This window comes from Lepidochelys kempii, chromosome 1 (assembly GCF_965140285.1).
Source record: "Lepidochelys kempii isolate rLepKem1 chromosome 1, rLepKem1.hap1, whole genome shotgun sequence".
In the NCBI taxonomy this organism is placed as follows: domain Eukaryota; kingdom Metazoa; phylum Chordata; order Testudines; family Cheloniidae; genus Lepidochelys; species Lepidochelys kempii.
The window spans coordinates 114,150,156-114,176,312 of NC_136380.1; the positions used below are offsets into that span (position 1 = coordinate 114,150,156).

General features: G+C 40.4%; 1 protein-coding gene across 4 annotated transcripts in view; it reads right to left on the reverse strand.

Moving 5' to 3' along the window:
• Nucleotides 1–6,512: 6,512 nt before the first annotated feature.
• GCC2 (GRIP and coiled-coil domain containing 2) overlaps nucleotides 6,513–26,157 on the reverse strand; it is a 46,761-nt gene continuing 27,116 nt past the window's right edge. For 3 of the 4 annotated variants that reach the window (XM_073351043.2, XM_073351023.2, XM_073351034.2), the window contains 7 exons: nucleotides 22,209–22,330; nucleotides 18,011–18,187; nucleotides 16,895–17,112; nucleotides 15,340–15,534; nucleotides 13,261–13,400; nucleotides 12,108–12,309; nucleotides 6,513–10,306 (listed from right to left, as the gene is read on the reverse strand). In XM_073351043.2, coding sequence (XP_073207144.2) covers nucleotides 10,236–10,306; nucleotides 12,108–12,309; nucleotides 13,261–13,400; nucleotides 15,340–15,534; nucleotides 16,895–17,112; nucleotides 18,011–18,187; nucleotides 22,209–22,330 — 1,125 coding nt within the window. In that variant the 3' untranslated portion in view covers nucleotides 6,513–10,235. Of the gene's footprint in view, nucleotides 10,307–12,107; nucleotides 12,310–13,260; nucleotides 13,401–15,339; nucleotides 15,535–16,894; nucleotides 17,113–18,010; nucleotides 18,188–22,208; nucleotides 22,331–26,157 lie in introns of those variants that run through there. The other variant, XM_073351053.2, reaches the window with a different exon arrangement.

The window sequence follows — 26,157 nt, forward strand, 5'->3', positions numbered from 1 at the left end:
AGCTTTAGTTAGGCCTATGCTTTTGGCCTCGTATACAAACATCTTTCTCTCAAAATCTCCCACTATTGGTGAAGTGGCAGTGCAACACCGCTAGGGTTAGCAATGGTGGCAATTACGTAGGCTGGTCACTTGCTTGGAGCAGGCCTGGATGACCTGAAGTGCTGGCACTAGTGAGAAAACTATTATTGCAGTGCTGGCAGGAGAGTTACAGTAACAATTGGCTGTAGATACAGCTATAAAACCAAGCTGGTGAAAAGTACAGTTATCTGCCTTCTGATGAGTAAATTTCTGTGAGCTTTCAACACCTGAGCTAATGTCTGATTTGGTTTCTTTGTTATTTTCAGGATTAATTCAATTTGATGGGGAAAATCTTTAAAGATATCATAGGGCATGCCTACCCTCAAAGCACCCCCTGCTGGCTGAGTGTGGCACTGCTGGCGTTCTCGGCCTCAGTTCCCTCCTCCACAGTGGGTCCTCTCAGCCTCCCCCACACAGCCTGGAGTTGGTATCATAGCTTAGCTATATGGCCAAGTCAATAACAAAAACCTGACCCCTTCCATGATAACAAAAGTCCATACAAACCAATAGTACTTTTATTCTACTTGGACTTTCAGCCCTCCTTGTGGGCCTCCTTATAAGTGGCTCTAACAGCCCTGACTCCCAAGCTACTGCCCTGGAATCCCCTCACAGTCCCAGCGCCTCTGTGCTACCTTTCAGTCTCTCTGGCTCTGAGACAGAGCACTGACACTCAGGCTGCTTCCCTGGAGTTCCCTGCTTCTCCCACAGCCTACTTCAGTAGCTCAGCTTGCTCCCTGTGGTTCCTCTCCAGCTCCATCTACTTCAACTGGGTCTTGATGCTCAGCTTCCAAATCTTCAACTCCCTCTCCTTACTCCCGGGGCCCCTAGCTGCCCCTTTGCTTGTCTTTCTACCCAAAATTCAAGTTCTTCACAAGACCGAGCCTTTTAATATGTCCACTTAAAAAACCTACACCTGGGGACTTGCCCTCTCTCCTCTTCAAGGGTCAGACCCTCCTTCTGTGCCCCACCTTTCCACCAACAGCACACCAGAGCATTTCTTCCTGACCAGTATTGGGGTACTTCCTGCACTGCAGCTTTTGTCAGTCCTCCAAAATCTACCAGAGGATTGCCAGCATCTACCTTTGCTACACCGCTAGCAGGGGTAGCATGTCTTCCACTCTTTTCCCCTTTGTTAGGAGGGGTACACCAGCCTGGGAAGGTGGATGTTCCTCAGCCAAAGAAGGCATCTATACTTCTGTCCCCTAATTCCTCCTTGATTAGAGGGGTGGGATCTCATGATTCTACTTCTTCTACCACATTGTCATATGCATGTCTGCCCCTTAGCACACCCTGCTGGCTGAGCATGGCACTGCAGGTGCTCTCCACCTCAGTTTCCTCCTCCATAGTGGGTCCCCTTAGCCTTCCCCATACAGGTAGGAGTTGGTGCCATACCTTAGCCTTCCGGCCAAGTCAATAACTAGAACTTCACCTGATCTGGGATAACAAGAGTCCTTTTCTGCAACTGCAGAAAACCAAAAGCACATCCACCCTACTTTGGGCTCCTCTTTGGCCTTCCTTCTAGCTTTCCTTTACATCCCTCTAATTTGAGATAGAGGCCTGACCATCCAAGCTGCTCCCCTGGAGTCCTTCCAGACCCTACTTCAAGGCCTTCCACAGGTACCCAACTTGCTGCTCCCTGCAATTCCTTCCCCAAACTGAGCTTCTCGGCCTTTTTATGGGCCCTGGTACTTAACAGGCTGTCACCTGACTCTAATTAGTCCTGTCCCTTAGACTGGCAGGCAGCTAATTATGGCACAAGTGGGGGGACTGAACAGTGCTGGCTAACCCCATGGTGCCTGGCTCTTAAGGGGCAGGCCACCCTGTTACAAAAGCACTGAATAAGTTGGGATCCAGTTATCTGACAAACACATATCCCCTTATACTCTCTACTGTCTTAACTGGCACAGTGAAGCTCTTGCTGTCAGTTCCTAGGCTAAAAGTCCCCAGGGGTGCACAGAAGGGCTTTCTTAGTTGAGGGTTCCAGCCATTGGAAGTTGCTGCCCTTGAGAGATTGCCAGTGTCTAAACTTGGCAACCTTCAGGGCACATTGTTAGACTGTAGTATTTAACTTTTGCTTCTTCTCAGAACATTATGAAACTGCAGATGCTATTTGTATTTATGCTTTGTTATTGATTTTGAGTGCCTGTTAGCACAGCAGTTACATGCTGACTTGCAGATGATATTGCATGGAGTATATTAAGATAAAAAGGGTTTATTTTATACTCTAAGGCGTAAAGTTAAATACGCAGTAGGATGAAGTACTAGTACTGCAGCATTAGGTACATTTTATTTGTGTGTATGTTACATAGCATTTTAAAGCTCTCAGCATGGGTAATTTTTGGATACAGGATATCCAACTAAAAATTCCTCATAAAACTTCTAATGAATCAGCAGTTTACACATGGGTTGGGCTGTCCGTTTTATTATTTACATTCAGTACCAATAATCTTTCATAATTCATTTGTAGAAACAAATGGATCTATTCAGTCCAACCACTGTTTCTGGTGTACTTAATTTTTACAAAGCCATTTGTCAAGAACAAAGGTTTATTTTCCTCTACAGCTTAAAAATAGGGCATGATTACATTCAGTATATTGACAGACTTATGTTACTGATCAGTTTGACTTCCTCTTTGGTTCAATTCCAAGTTTCCATCGGATCCTGCCTAATGTATTGAATTTCAGTTTTTTTGGAAAGCAAAAAGGAATAGTGCAGCAAGATCATACAGTTCAGTACATTAGTCTCCAGTTCTGAAAAACTAGTATATTAAATCAAAAATCCAGCATTTACCAACAGAAATAGCAGTTCTGTGACTAGGTCAGTAATTGGATGTGTATTTATATTGTTTCCAGCTGTGATAGCAAAAATCTGAAACAACAGTGAAACAAGTACTTTTAACATTGGATTAGTGACTTTTAGCATCTTTTTGTTATCTGAGCATGTACTCATTTATGTAGAATACAGTCAACTTCCTGAATTCTAATGTGAAAGTTTATTGCGCCAGTGATATTGTTTTGAAAATATAGGGCATGTATTTTAAGTGCGAATTCATTAAGACACACAAATATATTTTTTAAAAGTACATAAAATTTAGTACATACTGTACTTACAAATCTTTCTGAAACTGCTCCCATTTCTCCCAGCAGAGCACTCATGTACTCCACCCATCATAAAATAACCACTTCCCTCAACCATCCCAAATTCCTAACCCTCCAAACAGAATAGATGAGCTTCACAGAGTACTGTAAGGTCACCAATCCAGGCTCTGTTGAACCAAACTGGGTAGGGATTTCCAATGTAGGATTCACCTCAGAAAGTTGCTAGCTTGAGTGGAACTAGTCAGAAATTTTTCAATTGAATGTTTTTCCATTGGAAAATGCTGATCAATCAATAGAAACCAGACAAGTTTCCAAGGAAAACCTGTCTGGTTTCCTCCCAGTTTGCCCACTACAGAGCCAGTGCTCTCAGGGCTTCTAGGTTACCTCCCAGAGGGCAGGAGCTAGGCAAACCTGGCTCAAGCTTGGGCAGCTAGGCTGCTGGTTTCTTGGTAGCCTGCCACATGGGCAGCTGGAACACCAGACAGTTCTGGGAAGCTTGTCAATTTAATTCTGAAAAAAAGTCAAATAGAAATTTTGGGGAAATTCTGAAATTGCCTGGTTTTGGTCTGATGCTTCTCTCTTCCCCCACATTTCAAAATTTCCCATGGAACAGAAATTCCAGGTTCTTACCAGCTATAAGCTTGCACCCCTACTTATTACAACAGGAGCAGTATCATAATGGCAAAGAAGCAGTCTGTCAGATATGCCCACTCCATTCCAAAACATTTAGGGTTAAGGTAAAAAAAGATCCTACACTCCACCCAGAAGCTATTACCATTTAAATACACGAGTCTTTGGGACCCTTAATTGCAAGTTTTTCATATCAGTACATTTTCACCTGAGACGTTTTACTAATACATTTAAATAGTTCTTATATGACTTGAAATAAGCAGAGGACAGTTTAACTAATGTCTGGATTTTAAGATTATCTCCAATACTGAAGGGTTGGAAAGCTGTAGTATCAGAAGATATTATGTATCTTTTTTCTTGGTCTGACTTAAAAACAAGAATTGTAATTTACTTACCAGAATAGAGACCTTCACTGGAAGAGCACTTGGCCAAGGCTCAGGGGGCATCATAACAGTTTGGATGGTGGGGCCAAACACTGTTTGCAATGAGGTAGATAGGATAGTGTTTAATAGTTTTACTTAAATACCTTACCTTTACTTGGTTTCTAGCCTAGTGTAGAGAAAGCATAAATCAATGAAAATGTTTGTCAGCTGTGGATATAAGGTCTAACAAGTTCTAAAAACAAACAATCAGACCACCACTGCTATCATGGGAGGCCTTCAAAGTAACTAAACTACTATATCTGGGATAAAAAGAAAAGGAGTACTTGTGGCACCTTAGAGACTAACCAATTTATTAGAGCATAAGCAATTGGTTAGTCTCTAAGGTGCCACAAGTACTCCTTTTCTTTTTGCGAATACAGACTAACACGGCTGTTACTCTGAAATATATCTGGGATATTAAATGCTGAAAATCAAAATTATACTTTTAGCTATGTAAATTGCTGGTGGTTTGGACAATGCAAAGGCTAAAGGAGATTGGCAATAAAACTGCATATTTTTTATTTGGTGGGGGTGAAAGAGAGGACTATACGTTCTATGAATTTTGTTTTCTAGTACCTTGTCCATTCCAAAGTGCAAGGTGGGTGTAAACAGCAGCATATCAGAAACCTCCACTTAAAATGGTTGCATTTTTACACTCATTCTTGTACACAGGTGTGAAAGAGTATGGCAAGGTACAAGGCAATGGAGAATCATATTTATTCTAGTCCATTATGCTACTAAAGTTAGCCATGATTTTGCATCTTTTCATTTAGGGAAAAATCTGTGTTACCATAATGCAAGTATCTTTATGTTTAATCTTAAAACACACAAAACATAAACTTGGTCTGCACTTGAAAGTTATTTTGGAATAGTTACCTCAGTCAGGGTGTGAAAAACCACACTGCTGACTGACACTGCTATGCTGACATAGCCCTAACTGCAGGCACAGCTATGCTGACAGAAGAATGCTTACTTCGGAGATGTGGTATTCCTACCCAGATGGAAAAACCCCTTTCTGTCAGTGCAGACTGGGGTTATGCCAGCATAGCCATGCTAGTATAGTCTTTCATGCAGGTATAGCTTCAGTCTTTCCTAGATTTTCAAGAGCTTGGGCGTGGGCTTCCAGAAGAAATGAGAATTGATTTAGAAGCAAACCCTGACACTCAGATTCAGAATATTCTTGCCAAAATTACCTAGGACGAGGTCTGAAATGTCAAGCTGGTGGTTCCTGCTGGCACAATTACTTTCTTCTCTCCTGCATTTTCACAACAAGCTTCCCAAAAACTTGATTCACAACCAAGAAAATGATCAAGGCTAAAGCAGATTTAATTAGCAAAGGAACAACAGAGATGGATCCTTCAGTTTTACTCCCTCACCCTTCCTCTCTTAACAGGATGAGTTCACAGTGACTGTTTATATTTATCCAAGGAAAACAGACTGGGGGAATTGGACAAGAGGCACATATATTTTTGTTTAAATCATTCTTGGACATAAGAAATTGGATGCTATTTGCAAGAAGAGTCCAACTTTGTGAAAGTGTTAGTTTCAGGTTCGAGTGGCTGATGTGTACATTAAACCAGAGACTCTCTGAAGCAGCTTCCCCACCCCTAACACCACACACTGAGCATTTTTTAATCAGTCTCAGCTACTAGAGGTCAGCCATTTGCTGTCTAGTAGCATATGCCAGACAAATAACAAAAGCAGGAATCTTTTTTAAAGTTCATTTATATTTTTCCTAATAAGATACACTAAGACAGTCATTTTACATTAAATTTCTAAAATTATGTTTCTCCCCACAACATTTTCACAATTCATTTTCACATTCATTGGCGATGCTATCCCCAAGTTAGGATTGTGCCAGTATTTCTACAGTAAACCCATAACTCACGTTATGCAACTTTTTACTATTTTAAACCTTTTTACTTTTGTATTGCAGGACAAATCCATAACAGGAAGTACCCTGAATAACATTTACTCCAATTATCAAAGAAAACAGGCATTCAGAACAAAGGCACACACTCCGGTGAATATGCATTTTGAACAAAAAGAACAACAGAACATTAGGAGACCATCAATTAAGTCACATTTCCAACAAACATTTTTATCTACTTTTGTTACGAGTAACCCCTACGATTACTACAACAGAAAGAGAAGTTCTCTTCCATGTGTTCACTTTGCACCTCTGACACCACGTACACCCAGTTTTGCGGCTGCTGCCAGCCTTCCCCAGGCTCTGCAAAAAGGTGTTTAATGGTCATAGCAGCAGCAGAGCTAGTACAAAAAGGTTGGGAGGTAGATGTGCGAGAGAAAGGGTGGACCTGAGCATGTTCAGTGGGGTTGCCCTCAGGCCCACTCAAAAGTTGCTTGTGAATAAACAAAGGAGCAGTTATACTTTAAGTGTTTGTTTGTTTCATTTCTTTACCAAAAAAATCAGGATATGTTTTAAAGTGTGCTCCTCAGAAAGAGGTTTTAATAGTGAATTTAAAAAGTATTCAGTGTGACTGCCTCTCTGAACAGCTGTCTCTCTGCAAGTGAAAACAGAAGCACAAGCCAAGTGGTGGCTGCAGGAACAACACCTTTTTGTAAGGCAATAAAAGGGAGTGGGGCTGCAGACTTGTACAAGTGTAGGTAGCAACTGCTGAACCACAGTCCAACAGATATGCAGGGGGTGGGGCCATGGCCCTAACCAAACACTCTCCCTCTGCAGTTTCTAGCACTAGCTTCAGAACTGGCAGGCTCTTTTGGAGTCCCCAGCATCTAGAGTCAAACTGTGGCCAAGGGTGGAAAGCGGGGTCACGTCATCTTACTCCTCACACCCTCTTCCTCCTAATGCTAGGGAGTCCCTAATTTGGCCCTAAATATGTAAACTCTGTGGGGCAGGGGTCATGTCTTCTTACAAGTCTGTAAACAACTCAGGATAATATGGTACTGTAAAACTAGTAAACATAACAAAGAATCAAAGTGAGACCAACATATATTCTTTAAAAATGAGCAACACAGTGCAAAGGTGAGCAGAGTGCCAGCTTTAATTTTCAATTTAAATTGCCTTTTGGAATTTAAGTCACAACTAGGGTGCTTTATTAGAATACTAAAATGGAAGTTAATGAAATATATATTTACCATTCAAAATAATTCTGCTTCCAGTCCACATGTCCTGTCTATCCTGTTTACTGTAACTATATATTTAAAAACCCAGGCACTTACTTACAGCTGAAGTTTCTTCCACAGCCTGGAAAAGTATTTGTTCTGTTTTGAAAGCACTGACAATTGTATCATACACATTATACAAATATGTTTAGTTGTAATTATTAAAATATTCTTGACAATGGTCTTTCAAGGCCTCAGTAATGTTCCTTTGTAGCAGAAGCATATGCAAGGAGTGTATATTACATTCATGAGCACAATATTTGAGTTTCACTAAAATAGTGGATATACAAGTCAAGAGTCTGAAAACAAATCAAAAAGCCATTTCTATTTAATACAGTCAATATGAAAGTATGCAAGCAGCATAAAATGTTATTCACAGTTTGCAAAGTTAAATAAAAATCTTACGATCTGAAATACACATTTTAAAAGAGAAAGATCCTCCTGTCACAGCTTCTCTATAACAAAGACAGTTGTGCAGATATTGTGCAGAAAAGACTCAAGGAGAAAAGAATCATGACAGCAGCAAATGTTCAGTTGAACTAGTTTTGAAGTCAACATAAGAAACAGTGCAGACATTTTCCTGCTATGATTTAAAAATGTAAGAGTGAACTATTATGAACTGAAATCTTTTTCCACCAACTTTGTCCTGGCATTGTTTTAATTTTCTTTTTCCACAGTCAGCTGTGATTAGTCTAAATTAGGATTAACATCTAATGATTTAAAACAAATCACTGATGTGGAAGGGGTGCTTATAGTCTGAAAATGACTGTAAAAACACCACAGTGGCAGCTTCATGTCTTGTCTCAGCTTCCACAGTTGCAATTGTTCAAAAGATGGTTTTCTAATTGTGAGGCCTGCAATCCTAGATTGGAAAGTCAAACTGGGTGCTTTCTGACTCATCTATGACCCAGGACAATTCTGCAACTAGAATTTAAGAAGTGCATTGGTTTGTGCCAAAAAGGATTCATTCTATAGTAACTATGTTGGCTTTGCAGTGCTAACTGCAAATAGCAATTAAAAAACATGTTTTCCCCTCAATATAATAAGTCAACAGAACTTGAAATACACACCGGAAGTGGAGATGACTAAGAAGTTATTTACATATAGTCACTTTCATATCAATAACCACTCATTATAGAAATTCTGTTCTCATAGCAAGATAATTTCTACTGCTGTTCTTGCTGCCAGATTAACCACAGTCCTGATTAATACTATGTTATCAAGGGAATGGACACCAGAATCTCAGGACTGCTTTTCCCTAACCCTGCTCTTGCTGATTAGTGTTTGTACAGTGTGGTATGGCAGCAGTATCTGTTGTAGAGAAAGAGATGCTGGTGGGTCTAAGTGTATATCTTCCCTCCCCTCTGTGTTCAAAAGTGTCGTTTTAGGACTGAATAAGACCATATTGGAGAAGAGGTGACAAATGCCTGAAAAAGTCTTGGATGGTAGGTGAGAAGAATGCATATGTACATATAATAAATTTACACACAAATAATGGAGTAATTAAGAGAACAGAACTGGAATATGCAGAGGAAAAAGACAGCATGGGTTAGGAGGAAAAAGTCAAACAAAACACACACACAAGCTGGGGGGAGGGAGTGGGGGAGGAAACGAGCGCACTGTTTACAACAGAATTATTCTTATTCTTACAGATGGAAGTGGTATTTCCAGAAAAGCCATGAAGTAGCAGAATCTAAAATGAAGCACAAACCACTTGACCAAGAGGCAGAGACACAAGGAGGAGTGAAAAGAGAAAGGAGTAATTTCTTTACATTAGAATGCCTGCAAACTGCATCTGCTATAAAAGTTTTCCAAGCAAACACACTTCCTTCTTTCCTGGCAGTTTTATTTAGGATTGTAAACTTCAGCCAATTCAGATCCTTCCTTCTGGATCTTGTTCCTACCTTTGTTCATTAGAACAAAGTCCTTTTATTTCAGTATAGCACGATGGTGCCAGAGCCTGCTTACAACTTCTTGCCTGGTCTTCATTACTCAACCCTCAAGTTGCCTATGCAGATTCCAACCTTAGACAAAGATACCTTAGTTTAAGCCCTCTCCCCTAGAATTTCAGCCCACCTGTGTTGCTGATTCTTGAAAATGTCTGTCCTGGGCCTTCTCTGAACGCTCTCTAGCATCTGATCCAATGTCAGGACTTGAATATCCATCCGACATATTAATATCCCAAACACAGAACAAGTTTTAGCCGTCACTAAACTCTTTGGCCCTAAGCTTTATATTCTGAATCCGTTTTTGCTGCAAACTTTTACTGAGAATTTAGCCAAAGTGAAAACAGAAAATGCCAAATATCTTCAAATTCTCTTAAGAGCCATGCAATATTTTAGAAAGATCATCATGCAGTGCAAACAGTTTGATATGACTTTGATATTATAGTATATGGACAATAGATTTATAATACAAACTATTCGTTTTCTTCACATTCACTGAGTGAAAATAGCATCCTGAAAATGTATTTTTGAAGTACTTTACTAAGAATTATTTTACCTATTGTTCTAGTTATTAAATATGACATTTTTAATAAAAATAAAATATGTGATCAGTTTGCCAAATTATGCTCTCAAGTAATCAGTAACTTTTCACCCCTTTCATTTTACTTCTGAATACTAACTTGCTTAATCTAAACGTGTTTACAAGAAACAATTAAATAGTTTGGTGCAGTCAGAACCTGTTCTTTAGAAACCCTCTATTCCGATTTTTAGGCTAAGATGCATTGCCTAAGGTAATTTGCAAAATCAGAAAAATAAAACTGTCAATGCTACACATGTAAGGTTCATTCTTCTATAGTAAAATTTCTCTGTTAGTGCAATTGTGGAATGTAAATGTCTAAAAGATTTCCATTGTTTCATCGAAGTCCTGACCAACTGTGAAGGTACGAAGCCCAACCAGAGGGCCGTGATGCACTTTCTTCCTCACCTGAAGGGAGGAAAAATATGCTTATAATCTTCACCAGCACTAAACAACAACTATGCACAAGTGAACTGAATGACGCAGTCTTATGCGGGAAAGACACAAAACATTTACTTCTGTCAGTTTTCCTACATTCAAATCCCATACTTATGTTCACCAGTTATCTTTTTTGAAGAGATATCTTACAATACACTCTGGAAAACTGCCACCACTTTGACAGATTTTGTCATCATGAAACACCACTGTTCAGTGTACACTTTGTTTAGAGCAGTGGTCTCTTTTTACACACAAGATCACTTTTTGAATTTAAGTGCAACCCAGGATCTACCCTGCCTGTTCCCCAAAGCCCTGCCCCGCTCACTCCATCCCCCCATTCCCTTCGTCACTTGCTCTCCTCCACCCTCCCTCACTTTCATTGGGCTGCGGCAGCGGTTTATGGTTTGGGATTCAGGAGGGGGTACGGACTCTGGGCTGGGGCCAAGGGGTTTGGAATGTGGGAGAGGGCTCCGGGGTGAGCCTGGGGCAAGGGGTTGGGGTGCAAGCTCTGGGAGAGAGTTTGAGTGCAGGAGGAGGCTCCGAGCTGGGGCAGAGTGTTGGGGTGCAGGAGCAGGTATGGGGTGCTAGATCTGGGAGGAGGCTAAGGGCTGGGGCAGGGGTTTGGGGTGAAGGAGGGAGTTCAGGATGCTGGCTGCGGGAGGGGGCTCAGGGCTGGGGCTTGGGTTGCATGTTCCCGCCAGGCTGCACTTACCTCGGGCTGCTCCTGGTCAGTGGCACAGCAAGGCTAAGGCAGGCTCCCTGCTTCTCCCAGCCCCACACCACTCCCGGAAGTGGCACACTCCTACGACCCTGGCGGGGCGGGAGGCACATGGCTCTGTGTGCTACCCCTCTCTCCAGGCACTGCCCCCGCAGTTCCCAGCCAATGGGAGTTGCGGGGGCATGCTTGCAGGCAGGAGCAGTGTGTGGAGACCCCTGCCACGCCCCAGGGATCACGGGGGCATGCTGGCCGCTTCTGGGAGCGGCTTAGGGCTGGTGCAAGCAGGGAGCCTGCCTAGCCCCATTGCACTGCTGGACTTTTAGCAGCCAGAGATCGCGATCGACTGGCAGAGGCTCCAGGATCAACCAGTCAATTGCGATCTGTGGTCACCAACCCATTAGTTTAGAGTATTTCAGGAAACATGTCTGCATTTGGAAAAGAGATAAAAGGCCTGTTTATTGACTTCACCTTAAGGATCCCAGGTTAGTGGTAAACTCTATTCCCTAGTGATTACCAGAACAGCAGTACTCAATGCTAGGAACCTTTTCTGCCTTGCCATTCCAATTATAAATCCTCCCACTGAGTGCATTAGTGTGTCTACACATTTCACTGTCATGCTCACTTCTCCTTACTTTATGTTCAGCAGTAACTGACTTATTCCTTATTTTAAAAATGATCTGGAAAGGGCATACACTACAGCTGACAATCTAAAACGTTTAGGGAAATTGTAATTAGTTAAATAGGGAAAATGACAATAAATACCCAATAAAAATGTTTTGAATGGGATAATACAAAAAGCCTATTTCAAATTGCAGAGTGAATTTTATTTTTAACTTTTGGCTAACAGTCTTGTTTTATTACAGTTATGAATAGCTTAACTCCCTCCTAAATGACCAGAATAGTTCTATTCCCTGTCTGTTTACACCATGTTCTTGAGCTTTATTGTTCTGGAAGATCTGCACAGAAGGAAGTCACACCACATTTCATTTTGTCTTTTCTACTTTCATATTCTGTTTCTGCAACTTTTTGATAAAACACAAGTACTTCTCATACCCTGGGCAATTGCAACAAGTTTTCCTCTCTCTTCAGGGCTGAGCTGCAACATGGTATCCATTACTGGAAGAAGCCTCTCTCTTTCACTTCCTGCCTTCAGAAATATAAATTGCAGCAGAACATTTTTCAAGTATTCCAGATTAGCAACAGACTTCTCTCGCTCTTGGTTCCTTTCCAGTCGTCTTACTTCACTCTTAAGAAGCTGCACACAGAAAGAGACCATTAAATATTACATTTTCTTACTGATTTTTATAAAATGAACGACGGAATACAAACTACTCTGAGGAACAAAGCACATGTATATTAGACATGCAATAAGGTATTGAAAGTGTTCAGTAGTTTACATAAGATGTGTTCTGGGCAAAGATCCCATGGGGCCTAAAATGTACAGCTGGCCTCCAGATAACACTGTTGGTTCAGAATTCATTTAACCTATTTATAATCTTAAACACCTTTTTGGAAGAGTTTTGCAATATTAGTTACAAGCAATTTAGTTGTATAAAGAAAGTATGGGGGAACAAGATACAGACTGGGCAATTCTGGTGATCAGGAATAAAATGCAAAGAGTTGAGTAGATATGTTACTTGGGTTATGTTTCGGCAAACTATTCACTCATCTAATTAGGAAATATTTATATAGCAAAACAAGTAGTATGCACCCAAATTTTGATATTAACACACTGTGCACCTCACAAGAACGCTGGTTTGAAGACTGGCTTCAAAAAGCTGTTACATGCAGTTGCAGAAAATGCAAACTGGCTTTGTTAACTAAAGAGGTAAAACAGTTAAAATTAAGAAAAATTAGTTACATGGGAAGAATAATTCAACCTAAACTGTTGTGCTTTTTCTGAGAAGAAATTATGTCTTTTTTTGCATGTGAGAACTGACTTTTACCTTACCAAGTACTGGGTGTATTTTGGCAATGTTATGTACATATGAATAATTTGAAAAAATTACAGGTAATTAAATTTTGCATCTCACCAAATTTCAACCATTCAAGTTTGAATAATCAGTTTTGTGAAACAACTAATTTGGTATGAAAGTATAAAAGGATTTGCTTGGGGACACATACATACATACAGTAAACAAAAACAAACAAACAAGCCCCCATAAAGAGCAGTATCTAAAATATCAGTGAATGCATGGCTACTAACCTTAATTTGTTCCATTAATATTGCATTGGTTGCTTCTGACTCATGAAGCAATCCATTCAAATGATCAGCACTTTTTGTTGTTGTGTTTAGCTTCTGGACCAGCTCTTCTTTGGTGAGTTCTGTTTGCCATTGAGGTGGCTCTGCAATTTTATATTTCAAAAAAAGATTACTTTGCAGTTTACTTTACATTCAGAGTGATGGTTTATCAGGGACATTTTTCAGAATTACACTGGTTTCATGGTGGCAACATCAAATCATAGCAATGAAAAACTCTGAGAAGTCAGATTTTACATCACCACCCATTACTATTCTTGCTGCCAAACTTTTGGTTTGTGATTTTTTTTGTATATACACAAAACTAAAAAAAGTACTAAAAAGAGTCTGTTGCAATCAAACTATTTTTGTAGAATCTGACTTCAGTGTTTCTTTAAAGGGAGAAAGGTTTGGGGGAGGCACCTCCTGTGTTGTTTTTCCTTTTGGAGGAGGATTTCAATATTTCCTCAAAACTGTTTTTGGACTTGCTTGTCATCTCTGTACAATTAGCCGGTTGTCCTGCATTTCCCTGCTCTACTTTTTTGCGACTTGAAAAGCAAATCCATGCACTTTGGCACAAGTTCCCACTGATCCCATGTTCTCCAGTAGCCCAATCCAGCTCACATTAAAGCCAGTGGAAGTTTTGTGTCTGAATTTAATAGGAGTTGGATGAAAACTTAATAGCCTTCTATGCAGTATTCTGAGCTGTTCTCTTCACACTCACAGTTCCTACAGTTTATGTACTCATTCACCCATCTGTTCTCCTTCCCATGAAAGTCCCTAAATGTAAAATTTTTTACAAATTTTAAGTAGTCTTGGAATCCATGAATAAAAACTGTAACTAACATAACCCTTAATCCCTATTCGAGGACAAAGCTTATACAAAAATTAATAATGTGAATGTACATTCAGTGCTAACAATGCATAGGGGTCTAATGTCTGCAATATGAAGGTATCAAAGTTCAGATTTCTAACCCCTAGAAGATGCTAAATTACTCTCATAAACCTCAGCCAACTCCTCAAGTAGCAATGTTTGTCATAGCAGCAGTGTCTAATGCTCTATTAGAAGGGGTGGGATTCTTAAGGCGCAACTCAGGCTGAGCATTACAGGACCTAACTTTTAGATGACCTGCTGCCAAGTGGAATTCACAACCCCGAGCTAGGAGCCCAGGTTTCCTATACAATGCCTGAAGAAAGTCAGGTACCTAAAAAGGGGGATTTACAGAAGCCAACATGTTGAGTGGAGAGCCATCTAAGCTAGCCAGTAGGAAATGCTCAGGAGAGGGGTGTGGCCTCAGTCCTACCCCTCAAAGGGAGTTAGGTGCGTATCTCCATTCAGGTGTCACAGCCACGAACCATCTCCTGGGGATAGGTGCCTAATGCAAGTCACTCATTTTTGTGTGCACACACACACACACACACACACTTTTAACCCATAGCCCAGTGGTTCAACACTCCCCCAGGATGCGGGAGAACTGGTTTGAATCCCCACTCTGCCTGATGTAAAGCAAGGACTTGAACCCAGCTCTCCCACATCCCACTGAGCTAAGGGGTATTCCTGGGGTGAAACTCAATCTCTTCTGTTGAAGCTGTTCCACTTGTATAAAAATATATTTAAAAATACTCATTACACCAGAGAGAGTGTGTTAGGGCACTCTCCTGGGATGTGGGAGACCCATATTCAAGTCCCTGCTCCACATCAGGCTGAGGGGGACTTGAACCTGGGCCTCTCACAACCTACATGAGTGCTCTAACCACGAGGCAACTGGATAAAAGGTCATCACCACCACATTCTCCTCCATTTTATGCATGGATCTATGCATGGATCTATATATTAAGTCTCCCTTGGAAATCCCACCCAAGGTTGCTGCAACACCAGGGAAAAAAAAGTTATGGTAGTAAAGCGGGAGAAAGAATGACAAGTATCTCAATGCTCTAAGGACAACTTTCTATGGCACCCAGAAAAGTACCAAGTAATACTGATTCTGTAACTCAAAATTAGTTAAGTACTTAAACATTTATTATTTAAAAAAAGGTTTTACTTGCCAAATTTTGCTTCAGGAGAATTAAGAAGTTGTTCCAATGATGGCATATAGGTACTGGCAGAAGACACAGACTCTGTGTCAGTTGTTTCCATTCCTTCTCCCTCTTCCCTAGCTACAGTGTGCACATCAAGAAGAGGAAGGTCAGTGTTTCTCCGTTCTCGCAAGTTCTTCACTGGCAGGTTTGAAACAGATGGACCTGAAAAAGAATTTCTTTCGGATGGCATACATTAATAAATAACACTGCTGTATGCTGGGAATGATCACCCAGAAGCCACTCAACCGGATGCGAAGGAGAATGTGAGAACTAAAGATGTTGAATACATCTTTTAGCATCTTAAATTAAGGAGATGTACATAAGCAGTAAAGTGAAACAAAGCATCATGTGAGAAGTTCAGTCATCCGTAAAGAATAAATGAATATGAATAAAGCATATTTCACAATATAAAACACAGCCTTTCACTTCGAAGACACCACTATAACCAGAGCCCAGATTACCAGTGATTTAAAGCGTCTTTTAAATGACCTATGTGAAATAAGTCACTGGTGTAACCATCTTAAATTTGGGCAGTGGGGAAGGTGGAAAGTAAGACCAGAGATGAGGTGCATTAATCCTACAGCCACAGTGAAAGGGAAAGGAGGAGTGAAAAGCTGGACAGTCATCCCCTAAGAGATTGCGCCAATGAACCAAATGGGTTATCTCAGTCCAGTTTCTGGTCCGTGCCCACTCACCCACACAACTCCCAGCAGAAAACATTCTGGATCATCATATCTTTTTTCAGTACATACGCTAAAAATACGAAAGGATGGTGCTGGTTTTACCTGTATCTTTCTAAAGATCAAGGGTTAGTTTTTTACTCTTTTTGGAAGGGTAAGCATTTCATAGCACACCTGTTCATTTAACCATAATTAGTATATGGTTCAGTAACAGTGGTGAGGGATTTTTTTTTTAAGTAAAATGGTAGAGTGTTTCAATTTAGAAACTAAACCTTAAGGGATTTTAGTGCTTTTGAAAGTTGCATGTTGACAGATGTGGAAAAAGAGACAGAGACACAAGCTCAGATGAAATAAAGTACCAGCATAAACAGCATAAACACAAGCCCCTTCTTCCCCCGTGCGTGCCCCCCCCACAATGTGCCTAGATCCTGAACTGGGGAGACCCCTTCTAAAAGTGACTTTAGCTCAGCTTCCAGAATCAGTCTTCAATTCATTTTCTGAGGCTGCCAACAAGGGTGCCAATTCAGATGGTAATCTTTATAATACTGACTGACCCATTAGGAAATGGGCGGAGACCACCAATTCACTCTATACACGTCACTGTGTGGCCAAAAAACATTTGAGGACTACCAGCTTAGGTTAGGTTTCTAATCTATAAAACCAATATCGGTGCTTACCATTTTATATGTAAAAAACAGTTGGTAAATGGGCACCCCATATGTTTTTGGAGATGTTTGTATGATTACCAACTACAGAGAAGTGATGAATCAGTCTGCCAGTTCGCTAAACATGAATAATCAACAAAAAGGGATTTTTTGGGCTGCAGGACTGTACAAACTTACCTCTTGTGCTAGGTTCACTCTTAAGTTGGAAGAATTGGGCTTCTACTTTGGATAGCTGCTGTTGCAACGTCTCTACAGTTTTCCTATGCTCTTCTTGCAAATGCCTCACTTGATCTCTGAAACTGTTCCGAACAGCTTCGTTCTGGGTCGTCAGCTGACTCACAGTCTGTGCATGCTCTGACTTCAACACCATGTTCTCAGACTGTATAGTACAGACCCTGAAAGGTGAATGTTTACCTTATAGATGATTCCCAGTTATATTATTTTTTTCCCACTAATTATGCCAACCTCAGGAAAAAAACTGTGCCTCATGCTTCACTGCTAAGCAAAAGAGCCAGGTTCAAGTACCAGGTCCGGTCTTTGTTTCTGTGGCCAACAGGAGCTAAAAGTATCTTTGGTTACTCTCCACCCATACCAAATGCCAACAATTCCAAAGACTATTCCATCCCACTCTCTGTGACAAGAAAGAAGTTTGATAGTACTACACAGGGAAGCAGGAAGAGAGGAGGGGAAGGATGGAGTTTGTTGAAGTGCCCTGAAGCAGAAAAATTTAAGTCAACCATAACACTGTCTGAAAAATTAAAAGTCACAGATGCTCACTCTGATCGAAATAGTGAAGTGGGGGATTGTGGGAAGGAGATATTTCAAAATGTTACCTTTCACAAGGGCACTAATTGGACTTTAAATGGCAATGATGGGATTCCCACCATTCTGTCTGTACTGCAATTTAGATATCTGAACATTTGCATCAGATTACTTCACTAGATTAAATCTTTCAACACAATGGGAGTTCTGTACATGGTACTTAGAAATAGCAAGTAGCACTCAATGAGCTGCAAAAATGTAATCTTTGAAAGTATACAGTTAAACAGAAAAAAGTGTAGGGAAATTTGAGGAGGAGGATGTTTAAAATCCCTGATCTTCAACCATTAAATTCTCATGGAAGAAGCTCCAGAAGGTTGACAGCAAGAAATTAACAGCCCTTGTGGAAATCCCACTAACTTTCTGCACACAATTATACCCCTTCCATGAGTGTAGAGCAGTTCAAACAAACAAATGCTTGGCACCAACTGCACACACAATAATACAACATATCTTGTCATCAGAGAACCATACTTTTCTCGGAGTTCTGCCTCTTTCGTCACAGTCTCCTGCAGCATCTTATTGTGCCGTTCCAGCAGGGTGTCATGTTCAGACTGCAGTGCTTGAAGTTCAGTGACACTGATTTGTAAATTATGCTGGGCATCTTGTAACTTTACTTTTAGTTGGTCTATCACCATTTCCATGTGTTCTCTAAGGAAAAAAACAATAGATATTTTAAAGAAAGTTATCCCATTTCAGAACAGCCAAATGTATCATTAGTATTTTGGGTAATCTATTCTATTAGATATGAATTACCTTTTCATTACACTAAATGGCTTGAATGATTCAGTGTTATGACAGAAATCTTTCTAGAATCTAACCCTAGCTGAAATGACAACAAAATAGCTGATTTTGGGATTGTCCCAGGAACACATGGCCTGTTCGTGTCCATGTTCCTGGAACAGCTCAAAGCATTGCCTGATTAAGGGGGTGGGGGAAGAGGAGGGAAAGTGTCATTAATAATCCTTTCAGCATTAGACAAGTTATGGGGGACAAAGCTAAAGAAGCTGTGGGTGGGAAGGAAAATAGATAATGGGTGGGGTGCAGGTTTAGGTAAGAACTGTCTCTTGGGCATTTTTTGTATATGTTTGTTTGTTTTGCGCCAGCCTGGCAGGGGTGAACACAAGGTACAGGAAAGAAACAGGAGAGGGTTGTGAAAAATTGGGTTGGGGGGAGGTGGCAACCCACAAAAATTAACACCAGAAAAACCTGGCAGTGTGCTATATTCAGATAAGTTGATTCAGGCATGAGAAACTAGAGAAAAAAGGCCAACTCACCTGTCCCAATTCTGAGAAAAATACAACTTGAAGAAAGAACAAACTTATTCAAGCTCTTAGTCCTTACTGATGTGAATAATTCTATTGACTTCTAAAATGAACTATTTGTATGGTTAAGAGTTGTAGAATAACCCTTTAACTTGGGGAGTAATCCATCCTTTAAAATTTTATCCTGTATTATTCAACTGTTGATCAAACTGTTCCACTTACAAATTTCTGAAATTAACCTTTCCCCAACAGCCTATGTCCAGTAGTAACAGAACACTGCTTCCCATCAGAATTCCTCTGCTGGCAAAAGGGGAAGATAAATAAATGAGACTCCCTTGCAACGATCTTGCTTCAAAGAAATTCATGCCCTGACTAGCTAGAATCTGATGAAGAAGTCCTCTGAATTCTCAGTATTTTTTTTTTTTAAATAGGCAATACCTGAGATGCTATTTTATAGTTTCTATCAGGGATCCCCCATAACAAATCATAGGACTCCCTCTGCTGGATCTGCAGCAGTATTTCCAGACCTGTGCCAAAAATCAGTTAACCACGGCTAAGACTACGATTCTGTCACACATATTTTTAGTAAAAGTCACGGATGGGTCATGGGCAATAAAGAAAAATTAATGGAAACCTGTGACCTATCCATGACTTTTACTAAAAATATGCATGACAAAATGAGGAGCTGCAGGTTCCCCCCATCAACCAGAGGGCCTGGCTCAGAGGTGCAGGGTCCCCCCACCACCTGTGGTGGATCCGAGCCTTGGGGTGCCTACGGGACTCAACTTGCGGGGCACCCCTGGTGGCTCGGACTTCCTGGGAGCCCTGCTGCCTGCAGTGGCGGGGAGTTTGGGGTCTCCCCACTGCCACGGAGCTCCTGGCACCCCGGCCTCTGCCCTGGCTGGGAGCTGCCTGCAGGGCACCCCTGCCTCCCTCTGCAGCTGGGAGCTCGGGCCCCCACAGTTCCCAGCCACCAGGGGTGTCAGGGGACCCTACAGCTCCCAGGTGCTGGGGGCTCAAGTCATGGAGGTCTCTGGAAGTCATGGATTCTGTAACTTCCGTGACAAAATTGTAGCCCTAACCATGGCTTATGCACAATGACTGTCATTTTAGGACACTGACCTCTTTTTGAGGATGACCATCAGGAATGGTTGTCCTGAAACAGGTAACTGCTAGCATAGATCCCACGTGGAATTAAGTCTAAGACTTTCTGAAACTGCATTGAATTTGTCTGGCCTATACTTGCACTTAAAAGTTTTCAGTACTAGTTCAGTTCACCTTCTCACCATGTTTATGCCAGGGAAAGTTTACAGAAAAAGGGTAACAAAGGGTAAAAACTGTTGTTTATGCAAGTTTTCTGGGACTGGAACTGTTTTGTTTTTTTTAAATCGCCATGTCAGTAAACCTTGCTGAAAGCAACTCTAATTGACATGCCGGTAAGAACTGGACTGGCCCCTGGAGCCTTGCCTACACTAGGCCTTTTGCTGATGCTAACAATGGTTCAGTTAAGCTGGTGTGAACAGCAGCTTTTTTGTAAGGAAGGCTGTAGCTGAAAACCATTTTCAACAGTATATTTTCATGCCACAAAACAGGCTTACGCTGAAACTGCTGACCAAAAGGCAGACATTAGTTTCAGCTTCATTCTGAACTCTAGGATCCATCCCCCAGCCAAGCTGAGACAAGAGATAATCCGTGCAGGAAAAAAAAAAAAGTGTTTTAAGTTTTGGTGAGGGAGAAGGTGGAGAAAGCGAGCATAAACATACATTCATTCAGGAATAAAGGTTACCTGTTTTCTTTTAAATCAGGAAAATAAAGCCTTACTTTAAGATATCTGTGTTATTTAGCTACAAAAAAACAACAAGTCAATGTATCAAAGTGTTTCGCCAACAGCCATTGGGTTCAAACTAGGAGTTGCAACACTAGTTACGGGAAAAGGGGTAGGGTCAACTTGGAAATCAAGGGATTCCTAACAAGGAGTTAGGATTAGACTCGGGTTCTAACCCTGTGCTTGAGTTTTCCTGCCCGCTTTTTTGGTTTGACAATCACACCACTATTCCCTCACCCACCAGTATTTTTTTCCATGTGGACGACACCACAGAAACAGGAGAAACTGGCTGACTAAATATTATTTACTGTAGCACCTAATAGCCCTCGGGGAAACAGTGAAAAATTTCTATTTTTCAGAGTAATATCAAATTACAGATATTTACAGAACATAATCTTAGCAAAAAATAGGGATTTTTAAAATCTTTTAGCTACAGTAACATAGATATGTGAAAAATTTTTAGACTGAAATGTGATTTATAAGTTGAAAGCATCTGTCATAACTATACAAGAAAGGGTAACCTCCTTTCTGTATACAGTGCTATAAAACCCCTCCTGGCCAGAGGCAAAACCCTTTCACCTGTAAAGGGTTAAGAAGCTAAGGTAACCCCGCTGGCACCTGACCCAAAATGGCTAATGACGGGACAAGATTCTTTCAAATCTTGAGGTGGGGGAACAAAGGGTTCAGTCTGTCTGTGTGATGCTTTTGCAGGGAACAGATCAGGAAGGCAGCATCACAATTCCTGTTAAGTTAGTAAGTAATCTAGCTAGAAATGCGTTAGATTTCCTTTTGTTTAATGGCTGGTAAAATAAGCTGTGCTGGAGGGAATGTATATTCCTGTTTTTGAGTCTTTTTGTAACTTAAGGTTTTGCCCAGAGGGATTCTCTATGTTTTGAATCCGATTACCCTGTAAGGTATTTACCATCCTGATTTTACAGAGGTGATTCTTTTACTTTTTTTCTTCAATTAAAATTCTTCTTTTAAGAACCTGATTGCTTTTTCATTGTTCTTAAGATCCAAGGGTTTGGGTCTGTGTTCATCTGTACAAATTGGTGAGGATTCTTATCAAGCTCTCCCCAGGAAAGGGGGTGTAAGTCTTGGGGGGATATTTTGGGGGAAGACGTCTCCAAGTGGGCTCTTTCCCTGTTCTTTGTTTAAACGCTTGGTGGTGGCAGCATACGGTTCAAGGCCAAGGCAAAGTTTGTACCTTGGGGAAGTTTTTAACCTAAGCTGGTAAGAATAAGCTTAGGGGGTCTTTCATGCAGGTCCCCACATCTGTACCCTAGAATTCAGAGTGGGGAAGGAACCTTGACAGCATCCTTTTAAAGTGTTCTGTCTGGGTATTTCAGTAATCCTCAATTATAAAATATGAATGCCAAAAATTAGATGTGAACCAAGAATCATCACATAGATGAACATTTCTGTCACATTACTACAGTTTGTTAGCCAAAAAGACTACTGAAATGGATTTCTCATCCTCTTCCCCCTTTATTTAAATAGGTATACAATAGCAAAAAAAGTCTTGCTTATTGCTGGCTTCATTAGTCTTTGACTACCAAGCACTTATAGACATAATTTTTACCTTTCTTGTTTGGCTCCCTCAGTTTCAGTCTGAGAAGCAGATTTATTCTTTTGTTGTTTTAAAACATTATGAACACGGACTTTGTAGCTTTCAAATTCAGAGGTAACAGCAACTTGTTCTGTCTAGAATATGAAAAAAGAAAACCCTCAATTATATAAGCCACTTATTTATATAAAACCAAATAGTTTCAGTTTTAATTTGTGATCTATATACACATTACATTGTTTAAAGATCAAGAAATATGAACAGTTGCATTTCCTTTTTTTCCTGTGTTGAATGGATGATTAAAATGGTTAAGAGAGCCAGGTCATTTAAAATGCAATATTCCATGATTGGTAGGTAAACTTTTTTTTGGTAAAGGGAGAACATTAGTGTTAATCACATCTGTCTTTCAGATAGTTTACAAATACACAATTTTATATAAGATATTGTAACATACAAATAGTACTATAAAACATTACAATGTTCTTAAAAATAAAAACAACTACACACAAAATATTATAAACAGCAACTCCAATACAAGATGGTGATAGAAACAACATAGACAATCATTTCCTCTGTCAACACACAGGCTTCGTCATAGTCAGCCACTGTTACAGTCATAATCAGACATCTATTTGTACTCAGACTTGATTTCTGAGTCATTCTGGTATTTTTGTTCAAGCAAACAAGATGATGGAAAAATTCCATAGTTTGTTTTTGAAAAAAGTATATACAGTTTATTTTCTGTCTTTTTACTATGCTTATACTAAAATCACTGAATATGTAAATTAAATGTATGTTGATGTAAATTTCCTGCCATAAAAAAAAAAATCAGGTAGCTTTGAAATCTTTGAAAAATCATTTGAAATCTTTGACCACAGTTCTTACAGCAAGACGAGTGTGTATTATCAAACTGACTTGACGAGCACTGCTCATCCAGTATTCAATGTTTTGAATATTTTCTAAAAATACCATCTGTGCAGGATTTTCTCTCCTGAATCTCAGCAAGCGGCGGGTGGAATTCCCATACCTTCTGAATTTGTTTTTTTTAAAACATTGAGGGCAACACAAGTCATGCCCTCTACTGGATGTAATACACCACTCCCTGATAAATATAAATATGGCTCTCTGAATGTTCCAGTTGTTTCTTAACTGTGGTTGGTGAACGAGTTTTCTTTCAGACATTGTACTTCAACAGCCATTGCTACAGCTCTTCTGGCTCCAATGATGTTCGTCAATATAATATTTTTTTAAACAAGTCCCTCACTTTTCCTTTCATTCAGGCACTTGAGTTAAAGTACTCACCCCCCAAATATTTGATAAGCAGCCTTTGTTGTATTTGATGCATCTTCACTTGCTCTGCTGTTTTTGCACTTAATTTCTTAGTTGTGACTTGGCAACTATCTTGCTGCTCACCTTTTCATTGGTCACATGCTCCTCTGAGGTGTCAGTACTCTTTTTCTTTTGGAGATGTAGCATCCAAGAGAGAGGACTGGCCACACAACAGCTTCATACCATGTCAGTGTGGCGGAACTACATCCAGGATAGATGCTTTGCATTGCCCACGAAGGAATCAGCCATGATGTGTGGAAATGCCCAATGAGTCTACAAAGGTTGCCCTGGATAGTGAAGAAATTTGATGAGTTGAGTGCCCCCAAACTTTCCTTGAGGCAAACGAGACACACTCCTACAGGTCTGGTGCCAAGAAACTCTCCCTCTTACAGCTTGGCTTCTGACGGATTAGAGGTTTGTAGGTATGGTATGTTCAAGCAGCTGATTCAGAAGCCATCTATTAAGTAGGACCTAGGGCTTCCAGTGGGAAAGGTTTGTAAGTGTAGCACAGTAAGGCCCATATGGACTCCTTTGCTTTCGCTACAAAAACTGCTTGACTACTTTCTTCGCCCGTCTCAGTCTATTGCACAGACTAACTCCTTCCAGAAATATCTTTTTTAGCTTATCATGAACTAGTCTCAGGTAGAAGTGTATCTCTGCAACCCTTTGTCAGTTTCAGGCAGGGCTCAACACTTCTGAAACCTCCAATTAAAAAAAACACCTCTGCAGCAAAATGCAAACATGGGCCTGATGAACGCTCCTTTAAAACACTAATTCCTATGAACTTAAGTTTCTTACACTGACAGTCATTTCCCTGGTGCTAGTGAATGGACGCACCTTATACCAGATTCATTTTTACAAGGATAAGGTGGTAACGTGGACTCACTTGAGATTCCCATCCGAAGTTATGTTAGTGTTCCACCATCAGTGTCAGAAATCCTTGGGAGTCTATTTCAAGCAGACTAACTCCACCCAATTTTATTTTATTTGATAAAGAAACCAAAGTTGCTGAGCAATGCTGTTACAAAGAGAACTATGTTCCAAAGGCATTTCACATTGCTATTATCTGGAAGCCATGTCAAGGCCTATTTGATTAGATGGATGTATCTACCACAGAGAATTGCAAAGCTGCTACTTGGTCGTCTCTCCAGACATTTACAAAATATTACTCCTTGTATTCAGTTTCCAGAAGATGCTCTGTGCTCCAGAACTTTTCCAAGATGGGGGATTCCAGAGCTCTGCCTCCCCTAAGAAGAATTTTATGTTAAGATGTCCTTTATTTTCAGCATGGAATTTTCTCAAATTGCGATCTCTTCCCACAGACTTGAATGTCGTTACACCTCTTACTATTTATGCTATATATTAACAAAACCTCTGTCTCTTCACACAGTTGGCACTAGCTTTGCTATTGCTGGTCATTGCACCTCTGCTCATGTTCATTTGGGATGTGAGAATCCTGCAAAAATAGTATCTTCAAAAGAGAAAATTACTTGTTTTTGAACTCTGCTTTTCAGATGATGTTGTCTTTAGGACACTCCCTCACCCACCTCCCTCACAGAGTTTGGAGTTTCTGGTTTGTGAGGTTATTTTCTTTTTTCCTCCAAGGCACATATACATTGATCATCTTGAGGTGGCTTCTTTTTCTGGGAACTTGTATATTAATTTAAATGGAATAAATGGGCCAAAGGTGTTAACATAACCCAGTCACTGCCTAACATTAAATAGAGTTAAATGAGGTCTGGGGTTTGGTAAACAGAGACCTCAGTCTACTTAGGACTATGGCAAACACATGGAAAATCTTTTAAATCCTTTATTAAAGTTACAGAAAAGCAAACATAGTTAAAACATTTGAAATGTATTTTAACAGCATTTTTTGTTCCTTTTTCCTTTAGTTGGAAAGAAGTTTAGAATGAAAAATCCCCTTGTTTGACCATCTCTCAGATGGTAATAACTGTCCTCTTGGGGAAAAAGAGAAGATGTCAGCTGAGATGGGCTGGAGCTGTTGTTGCTACTGTTAAAGTCTGATCCTATTTTATCTCTAGGGGTATTTGGGATTCAGCTGGAGCTAGTAGGAGTGGTAATCTCATCTGGATCCCTCTCTCTGGCCTGGTCTGGTCAGGACATCACTCAGGATTTGTATGATGGAGGGCTGCCAGGAGATGGTGGCGGGGGCAGCTATGATAGGGAAGCTTGCTTCAGTAGCCTCTGTCTGTCTTCTCCTATCTTCCCCCCAAGATTTTTTTCTTTTTCTTTAAAGGACCCACAAAAGCAACGATGGATGGAATACCCCATCCCCTCATTATTTTGCCCTCCAATTAGGCCTAATATTTGATGACAATTTTGTTTCATTAAATTTCTGGTTCTACATTTTTTATTTTTACCGAGCATGATTTCAGTTTAGTCCTTGAATTATATCCTCAATTTAGTCCTTGAATGTGGCCTCTTTTTGTTTGCACTAATTGAGTCTCTCTACCTGGGTCTCTTGCAGCTGTTTATAACATTCATTATTGAAAGCAACTTGACGTACTTCCCATCTTAAAGAGCTCTGTGTAGTCCAAAAGCTTGCCTCTTCCAGCAACGAACGTTGGTCCAATAACAGATATTACCTCACCCAGTGTGTCTCTCTACTTTCCAT